At 36.4% G+C, this 10130-nt stretch overlaps 1 protein-coding gene across 1 annotated transcript; it reads left to right on the top strand.

Annotated features, from left to right (window-relative positions):
* Positions 1–5508: 5508 nt before the first annotated feature.
* Positions 5509–9902, top strand: LOC117973631 (proteinase-activated receptor 3-like). The gene is made up of 2 exons (XM_058996823.1): positions 5509–5651; positions 7811–9902. Exons 1-2 carry the CDS (start codon positions 5555–5557, stop codon positions 8836–8838), a joined length of 1125 nt encoding a protein of 374 aa, XP_058852806.1. The 5' UTR covers positions 5509–5554; the 3' UTR covers positions 8839–9902.
* Positions 9903–10130: the final 228 nt, after the last annotated feature.

A 10130-nucleotide genomic window follows, 5' to 3' on the forward strand; every position in this document is an offset into this window, starting at 1 on the left:
AATCCAATGTTTCAACCTGTCTAATGGTAACTGGAATACAGTACCACAAGTGAGGCGCACAACAGCAAAAAGCTCTCGTTCCAGTTGATAATGTAAGACAACGTTTTAGAACAACTAAAAGTTCTGTATTTTCTGATCTCAAAGAACGAGTAGGAATATGCAGAGTTAGTAGTTATTGCAGATAGGATGTTCCTAATCCATGACGGACCTTTTAAGTTATTACAGCAACTTTAAAATCAATTCGGTAGCTCACTGGTAACCAATGTAAGGATGTGAGCACTGGAGTAATGTGTTGAGAACGACGAATATGAGAAAGAAGTCTGGCAGCTGCATTCTGGACAGGCTGAAGCCGTCTAAGTTTAGTGACAGGTATACCAACAAACAAAGTATTGCAATAATCTAGACGAAAAGTTATAAATGCATTTATCAAAATCTCTGCATCCCTCTTATCCAGCACAGACTTTAATTTGGCAACATTTCTCAAATGATAAAAAGCTATTCTGACAACAGAATTATTATAAAAATCAAGATAACACCCAGGTTCTTCGCTCGGCTCTAGTGAAAGGTAAAATGGAATTGCCATCAAAAATAATATTGATTGGATTACATTTCGCTAAACCTGTTTTTCAACCAGTGTGTATCCATCCATGATCGGACCTCAGTTAAACACTTTGTAGGAGTATTTACCATACATACCACATCTGCCTGCGTTGGAAATGACGCCCAGTCTATATATGTCTATAGATGTGTAAATATGTAGCTTGACTGGTATTTGAAAATAAATGTTAGCTTGTTCTGGGGGGACATATAAGTACGACATAGTGCATTTGATTTATTATTGTCATTGGTATTAGTTATCATTATTTTTCATTGTGAGGCTCTCTGTTGTTAAGTGATAAGTGTTTTCTAAAGCGCATCCTGAAGAGGTGTTTTTTTAAGATAGCAGAAACCCGGTTTCCTCAAATTTTAAGCAGATTTCCTGCATTTCAGATACCCATCTGAATGCATTTCCTACTGAGCTCTAATGTTGTATTACAAATAACAGGCTGTCCAATGGATGGTTCTTGAGCCCTACAGTAGATGGCTCTTTTGATTTAGAAGTGCAGTATCTCATTGAGGCTGTTGATGGGTTTGAAAAGAACAGAAAGGTAAACTGTTGTGCTTGGTGCAAAGTATAGTGAAAATGCACAAATACCTTAGTTAGAATCTAGTTAACCATTTTATATAGCTACTATTTAGTTAGATTTTTAGTTTTAGTAAAACAAACTTGTTTAAGGTTACAAGTGGAAATATTTGCCACTGGTTGTCAATAAGCCCAGCAGTCAGTAAGGTTGGACCACTCTGGCATAGGATATAGTCATGGGTGCAGTGATATTTCCTTACCAGTTGATATAGATGTGGACATGGAGAGGGTAAAAACGTATCTTATTTTATCAGCACTTATTTGCTGCAGTATGTGGTAGGCTGTGTGTGTCATTTGCACCTAAGCTATATAACAGTATAGTCACAGTTAAGCAGTAGTTTGTGTATTAAGGGTTTGTGAGTATGCACTTTTAATGGAAACATTAAAAACTGTACAGTTCCGTTGCCTTCCATCATTTTGTTGTCCCAATGTTTAAAATGAGTGCCATCATTGCATTGATGTGTAGATGCATTATTTTCCTGGCTGAATGAGTTTACTGGAACCCAGTATTGAGTTTAATTCTGCAGATACCAGTTACATTTGTCTCCTGCTATTCATGACTAGCAAGCAATTCTATAGAGCCTCCCTGCTTTATAAAGCTCACGCTGATGGTTATTCTGTTTTATGGATGTTATTTGTATGGTATGTAGCATATACTTCTAATGGTGTACACAGTGCTGCTGCTTGTCATATGATGTCATTACAGCAATGTTATAAGGCTGCTTTTAAAAACACATGGAATTTACCATGGATTTCAAATTATGTTACTTCACTAGAGTTTAATAGACAACACAGTTTAATTTCATTACATTTACATTTGCGTGTAAAGTCTTGAATCTTCTGGAAAGTATTTTTTGTGCCATTAAAGCTGAAACTCATGAGTTGTTTACTTCGGTATTGATTTATTACATGATAATTATACATGGAACATTTCTGGACTGATGTTAAAAAATTGATAAAAGTCTAGTAGAGTTTCATGGATAATATTTGTATTGATCAGCTATAGGGCTGTTTACAAAAGTACCTAACCAGAGTTTTACAATCCATGTTCTTACCTTTATGTTAACGTGATCAGCATGATCACAGGTCAACCTTCTGTTCTGTTCTGTTGCTTTGATTTAATACTTCAAGGTGGAATATGCAGATATTTCAGAACAATATAAAAGTGAAGTGAGCACTGAGGTTCTGGTTAGTTATCTGTGTTCCTGTAATCTGATCTGAGGACCTGTGTTTTATACTATTCCAATCTGTTTTGTGTTTTCCAGCCATTTGAACACATTGCCAGACCAAAATCAATCTCTATTTTAAACACACTGCAGCAACCAAAAATATGATACATGTATCAGGAATGAATTTTGCAAGTGAATGTATTTCAGTTAGCTGTATCCACAATATCTGATTGAGTGGGATCCAAAGAAATCAGATTACTTGAAGCGCTATTGTGGCAGGGCAAAAGCCCTACATGTAAATAGTGTGTGTGGGTGTTGGGAATACGTGCACACTAATTGCAATTATGGAGCATCTGGCAGGGCAGGGCCCTGCTTGTAAATAGTATGACTTGTGTGTTGGTGGTGGTGGTTGGCAAGGAGGGGGTTAATATCCTCCCTGCCATAAAACATGTGAGAATGTGGCTGGAGCCTTAATTTAATGATTAATAGTTAATTAGGCTCCAGCCACATGGTATTTAAGGAGGAGAAAATGCTTTGTTTGGGGTAGATGTTTGACATGAGTGTTTTGGACACTGGTCATTGAAGGTCATTGAAGGTCATTGAAGGTCATTGAAGGTCATTGCTCAGCCGGAATAGTAGAATTTGTTTAGTATTTGTGTTGTGTAAACCTTTGTTTCTGTGTTTGTTTTGTTAATTAACATGCACAGCAGTGCTTTGAACTGCAGCTTCCAAGCCTCTGAGTCTCGTTTCTGCCGATAACATCTGGGGCCTGCTGCTATCCTGTTACAGCTATAAATGAAATTAGCTTAAGGATGGCTTAGCAAATGTATACAGGAACCCAGAAGCTTCTTTTACTTTGGCCCCTGCATAGAAACAGGTGAAATAACCACTTCAAACATCTCAACTGGATTCCCATTGTTGAGGTCTGGGTTAACCATATTCTACCCACATGTTTTTCATTTGAATCATGTGATTTTCTGGCAAAGGTCTAACTGCTGAAAACAATAACATAACAAATGTTTGTTTATCTATTCCTGCATCCTCTTAAAATACAGAAATGATCTAATGGGAAGTCCTGTGTGTTAGCATCCTAGTTCTCGGGTCATTGCAGTGTAATGTTTTTTGAAATGTACAGTAATTGTTAGGAGTTTAAATCCATTCCATATGAGCAATCCTGCACTCTAATGGGTGGTGAATTATTTATACAAGAATAAGTAAATTATATTTCAGAGCACTATAAAAGCATAAGCTTAGTGGTACTTGCTTTCTTACTAAAAGTGCTGTCATTTGTTAAAGGCAAGCATGCAACATCCCCCAGCAGTTGCTGCCGAGATTCTCTGCATGGTGTGAAGACTTGGCCATACATTGAGACTGCATGTTCTGCATCCACTGAATTGGTTGGATGTGTAAAACCAAGGCGACACTAGTCTACATGTCGCTAGAAAATGTAGAATTAAATCTGTTGCTTCAAATTTTAGGGGACGCTATTGTACAGCGTTGAAACTGCAGATAGAATGTTGATGGACAACACAGAGACAATAAATAGGTGTTTCCTATCAAATTGTTTTTAGAGTTTTTTTAGTGTCCACAATTTTCACCAGCATTTTTTGTCAATATAATAAAATAAACTGTGTTCTTAGATGTGTGAGATTATATGTGTGTGTGTGGTTGCATCACTAACATTTACCATTACCCTCCTCCATTTTTGTTCTGAATTTGTTATTTTTGCCTTGAATGTTATGTTTTATTTGTGTTGAAATGTGTGTTTTTTTTCTTTATTATTTTGAACAGAATTCCTAATTATGCCAGGTGAAGATTTATTTTTTCCGAATACAACTCAGATATCTGTAACTGTGTAACAATATTTGCAAGCTGTGTCAGCTGAACTGAAAAACTGAAACTGCTTTAAACCAAAAATAGGACTCCATTTTATCCATTACTATTAAGTTGCATCAAATGAAAGCCTGAGACCAAATCACGACTGTAAACAAAACTTGGAAACTTATTCACGTACCGTTGCAGCTTCTAACCCTTTACTATCCTGTCACAGTGCACAACAATGTTTAGTACTCTTTCATAAAGGAGGTCATTAGAGTTTAACATGCTTGGAATAGACATTTCAGATTATGGTCCCTTTTCAGCTGCATCATGTTTGATGTCATCTTGTTCAAATGATCATGTATGGTAATCAATAATCAGATTTAGGATCTTTCCTAGAACAGGATCTATGATCCACATTGCTGGAGGTGTGGAAGTATAAATACTTACTCTGAAAATTGTATTTGGTTTTCTATTGGTGGAGGCCAGGCTCAGCATGTGTTTTCACTATCCATCTCTTCCTGTGTATACATCATGGTTTCCTGTTAGCAAGACACATCAGTCTTTGAAGAGGACCCAACCCCTATACCAGCCAGCCACCTACCCAACAAACCCCCCCGACCCCAATCTAAAAAAATAACACCCTGTAAAGACCGTTTCTAAACCTTTTGGTGCAGCTTTTGAAATATTGACATCACTAGTAAAAGGAAGAAAGGACAACATCTCACCACAGATCTTCAGTACACAGCAGTTATTAAAAAATGTTCCGGGTATTCAGAGGCTGGATTTGAATTTGTCAATTACATTATTAATCACGTGGATAAATGCATGCATAAATAAATAAATGTGGTAAGGCAGAAAATGTCCGTCCCCACCCCCAAGAATGCAAATGCTACATTATCAAGGCCTTTCCAGTAACACCAAATTGTCTTTAGCACACATTACCAAACCAGAAATAAACAACTCAGAAGTTTAATTTAGGGGCTTAAAAGTTTCTTCATTTTAGAATTATAATTGGTGTTTTCTCTTTTTAGAAAGGAGAAAACACCAGAAAAAAAGTTTTGAGAATCTACATTGAACATTGTACAAGAAACAAATGGTTTGTTTGAGCAAATGAATATCTACAATACAGCAGACTACAGTTATAAAGTGCTGGAGTGACAAATATATATTAATACTGTCCTTTGAATTTACTGGCAATGCACCAGGGTGTCAATTAAAGGGCGGTTATCTAAAAAAAAGGTCACAAAGCTTCATGCTTATGAGCTGGTTTCCTGTGCAGCAGACTTAATGATAAAAGGCTGGGCTAGTTCTCTACTAGAAACACTGTCAGTAGCCTCTCTCTGGTTAGTACAAGAACTGGAGGAAATCAGAAGCAACTGCAATGGATTCTCCTCGCATTCCACCAGCATTCTTCACTGTGTTGCTGTTTGTGTCTCTGCAGACACTGGGTTGTGCAAAGCAGGACTGTTCTGGCCCCAGTAAGTGTAATTATTGTTTTTTTTATTTGTTAATCATTTCTATTTACCATGTTGGCATTTACTGTAGGCAAAAACTGAAGTCACTACTGTACACCTCAACACGAATACTACATGGCAGCAATTCCTAGCAATTAAAGGTATATTATTTTTTGTAAAATATATAGAGATGGTTATAAAGATGAAAATCACATAATTTGGGATTAAAGTTGGAGATATGAAATTCAGTGGCTTTCTCTGTGTTGTACTACATTTGCAATTTATGTGTAATTTGAAGTTTATGCAAACGCTTCTCTTGAGTGGTCACAGTGGCACATTTCATCTAAATCACATTTTAGGTCATATTCCAAAAGCTAGTAAACTAATGTAACAACTTTCTAGAGCCATCTACTTGTTTGGATGCTGACAACATCGCAGAAAATGGATACACTTCAAAATGCATGTGCAACATACTGTACATATTTACCAAGCAATCTGTTAAGACTTTTTTGTACTGTAGCTATTTTGCTGTAAATACATGTATTCAGTTATGTAAGAAAAGCACAGTGTAGTAAATATACCTGCATTTTGAAGTCTCAAAGTATGTAGGCAGGTGATTTGCTTGTGTCCTGGTACAGTAATTATTTTATGATATTTTGGAATGGTCATATTTATTTTCCATTGCATATACAACAGATACTGTACACGCTATGGATACTAAAAGCCCTTGATCTGGTAATTCTTTAAATTGGTAAAAAATAAAACCGTATATAATGGACCAGTTTAGCAAAAGTACATTTGTACGGTGTTTTTCGGTTTTCAAAGTAAATAAACCGTTCTGATTAGTTGTGGTTAATTACATTTGTGAACTTGACTTTTCCAAATTGTACATACTGTAACGTATTTTATGACTTCCATCTATGTGAACTTGACATGAAAACACTGTTTCAGAGAAATGACACAAGTAACACAGTACAAGGGTTAAAAGAAAACTATGTGGGCTTTTCAAAAAGCAGCTGTGCTTCTTCTTTACTTACCACAAGACCTCCAACACTTGTACAAGAGTAAAATAGTTAAGCCGCAGACTGTAACATTGCTGTAAAAAGTAAATGGTTTGGAGGGCAGCAATTGCATATTTATCAAAACACATTTATGATATCCTGAAGTTCAATTTACAACTGACTTGACAGCTACAGTTATTTTTGAACACTCCATCGATCTAAGGCTGTGTTCTTCGTAGCAACATCAACATACATTTTAGAATTTCAAAGCTCTCGACTTCAAATTGGCATATTTTTTTTTCTGAAAGGAACAACCCCCCTCTAATTTACTATTCTTAAACTAGAAAAAAAAACTAATTGCGTATTATTACTAACACAATTGTGTAATTGTGTTAGTAATAATAATATGATTTTGATTGTTTCTTTTTAACATCTACAGTGTGACCCAAACATGTTTTTGGTTGAATATGTACAACATTTTTCCATGGTTTAGGCTACCAGTTTATTTACATTATCCAAGGTCATTTTAGCTATTATTATTATTATTATTATTATTATTATTATTATTATTATTTATTTCTTAGCAGACGCCCTTATCCAGGGCGACTTACAATCGTAAGCAAATACATTTCAAGTATCACAGTACAAGTAATAATACAATTAAGAGCAAGATAAATACAATGACTTTAGTTCAAGCAAGTACAAGTGTGACAAAATACAATTCAATAATACAGTAGATAACAGTGTCAGTGATAGTTACATCAGGATATGATTAAATACAAAATACTACAGATTAAACACTTGCCAGATTACAGTACTCTGAAGTACAGGATTAAATGCCGTAAAATAGGGGGCAGATAAGAGCAAGTAAAGAAATTTAAGGAAGGGTGGTAAGAGTTCTACAGGTGCTGTCTGAAGAGGTGAGTCTTGAGGAGGCACCGGAATATGGTCAGGGACTGGGCAGTCCTGACATCTGTAGGAAGGTCATTCCACCACTGCGGAGCTACAGAGACATAAACTTCCCCTCTGCCTGAACACTGTCTTAATGAAACTAAACAGCCTTCCTACTGTTACTGCTGTGGGTAGAATGAAAGACATTTTGTGCATTCCGTATAATGTGTTTTATATCTGTCTATTTATACAATTGTAATAAACATGTATTTTTTTTTGTGTGTGCAAAAGCTGGACGATCATTCAATGTCTACAAGTGCAATGGAACTTCATTTCTGGAGGAATCGGCTAAGGAGCACCTGGAGGGCCCTTCCTCCTCGCTGCTGATCCCCTTTCTTTACCTGGTGGTGATCTTCATTGGACTCCCTGCCAACATGCTAGCCTTATGGGTCCTGATAGCCAAAACCAAAAAGATGCCTTCCACCTCCTTCCTCATCAACCTGTCAGTTGCAGACCTTCTACTGATCCTGGTCTTGCCATTCAAGATCTTCTACCACTTCAGTGGCAATGACTGGGTTTTTGGGGAGATCTTGTGCAGACTTATGACCACTTTCTTCTACGGCAACATGTATTGCTCCATCCTTTGCCTCATGTTCATCAGCATTGACAGGTATATTGCCCTGGTCCATCCGTTTTCAGCCAAAACCTTACGAAGCAAGAAAATGGCTTCCTACCTCTGCGTTGGGGTTTGGTTTTTAGTGATAGGCGCCATGTTGCCGTTAGGTTTAACCCAACAATCCTACAGCTTTAAAGAACCCAACATCACCACGTGCCATGATGCTCTGCTCAAGGAAAAACAAGCAAATTTCTTCTTCCCTTACTTTGCGAGCCTCTTTGCCGTCGGATTTGTTGCCCCCTTTTGCCTCATTGTGTTCTGCAATTGCGCTGTCCTGCGAGCTCTCATCCTGAGCGAGAAGCGATATGTCCATGCAGCCAAAATCACTGCTTTGGTTCTATTGGTCTTTGTGGTGTGCTTTGCTCCCAGCAACATCATCCTGATTCTCCACTACTCTGAATTCCAAATGGTACAGAAGCACAGTGACCTGTACCTCCCTTACATGATCAGCCTGGCTCTCAGCACTTTCAACAGCTGCATTGACCCTTTCATTTATTATTACATATCTGAGGATTTCAGAGCCAAGGCTGGAAGCACAGTGAGATGCTGTAGAAAGAAGACCTCTTACAGATTAGGGACCAGTTCCAGGAAAACTGAAACTGGCTCTTTATCACAGCCATCAACGTTCAAAGTAACTGTGTAGTCTTCTGTGGATAGATAATGATGTATTCGATTGTACAATTCCAATACTTATGTAAGCTGTAACAAAACATAAACACAAGAAGGCCTTTTATAAACCTAATCTGGCCCTGACTTAAATTTGTATTGTGAATTGTAATATAAAAACTGGTTGATTGATAACTTCCAAGTGCTATATAATATACAACATGTTACTTGTATTAATCTTCTATAAGCATGTATAATACGTAGTGTTGGAGAGTAATGCAATACTGTAATCTGATTACATGTTTCATTAACTTGTAATTGTAATGGTTTCTTTTTCAGACGGGTATGTAATTACAGTACATAAAATAAAACTAAGGCTAATGCATAACATAGAAATAATAAAAAGATTCACCTTACTAGAAAATGCTGCCAGAGGATATAACTATGATGTTGGTTTCATCGACAGTTTTAAATGTCTGCAGAAGGATTTGGGTAAGATAGCTGTATAAATGTATTTTTATTGTGTTGCATTTTTGTAATTTCTGTTTCTTGCTGAAAAACCTCAAAGACTTTTGTTTTTAGCAAATTAACTTAAATAAATCTTCACAATATATAGTTTTTTTTAAAAAAAGATGTTTAATGCTGGCAATTTATATGATGTATATGATAGCATTAATGTTGAATTTAGAGCTGTGGCATGCTTGGTAGCACAAGTAACATGACTACCCCTTTGCTGTAGTTCAAACTCCCTCTATTTTACTGCTTTATGGTTGATGGTTATAGTGTTTTATGGATGTTATTTGTATGGCATGTAACATACTTTTAATGGTGTACACAGTGCTGCTGCTTGTCATGATGTAATTAGAACAATGTAATAAAGCTGCTTATAAAAACATGTGGAATTTACCATGAATTTCAGATTGTTACTTCGCTAGAGTTTAGTAAGGCAACTCTATTTAATTTCATTACATTTGCATGTAAAGCCTTGAATCTTCTGGAAAGTTTTTTCTTGCCATTAAACTTGAAACTTATGAGTTATTTTAAAGACTGTTTACTTCGGTAATGATTTATTACATAATGTGTATCCATGGAACATCTCTGTACTGATAATAAAGAATTTACAAAAGTCAAGTACAGTTTTATATTTGCATTGCTCAGATATAGAGCTGCTTACAAGAGTACCAGACAGTTTTACAAAAATTCTTACCTTGTATTCCCGTTATCAGCATGATCACAGACCAACCTTCGGTTCTGTTAAAGATCTTTGCTTTGATTTAATACTTCAAGGAGGAATATGCAGATATTTCAGCACAATATAAAACTGAAGTG

This window comes from Acipenser ruthenus, chromosome 23 (assembly GCF_902713425.1).
Source record: "Acipenser ruthenus chromosome 23, fAciRut3.2 maternal haplotype, whole genome shotgun sequence".
Classification (NCBI taxonomy): Eukaryota; Metazoa; Chordata; class Actinopteri; order Acipenseriformes; family Acipenseridae; genus Acipenser; species Acipenser ruthenus.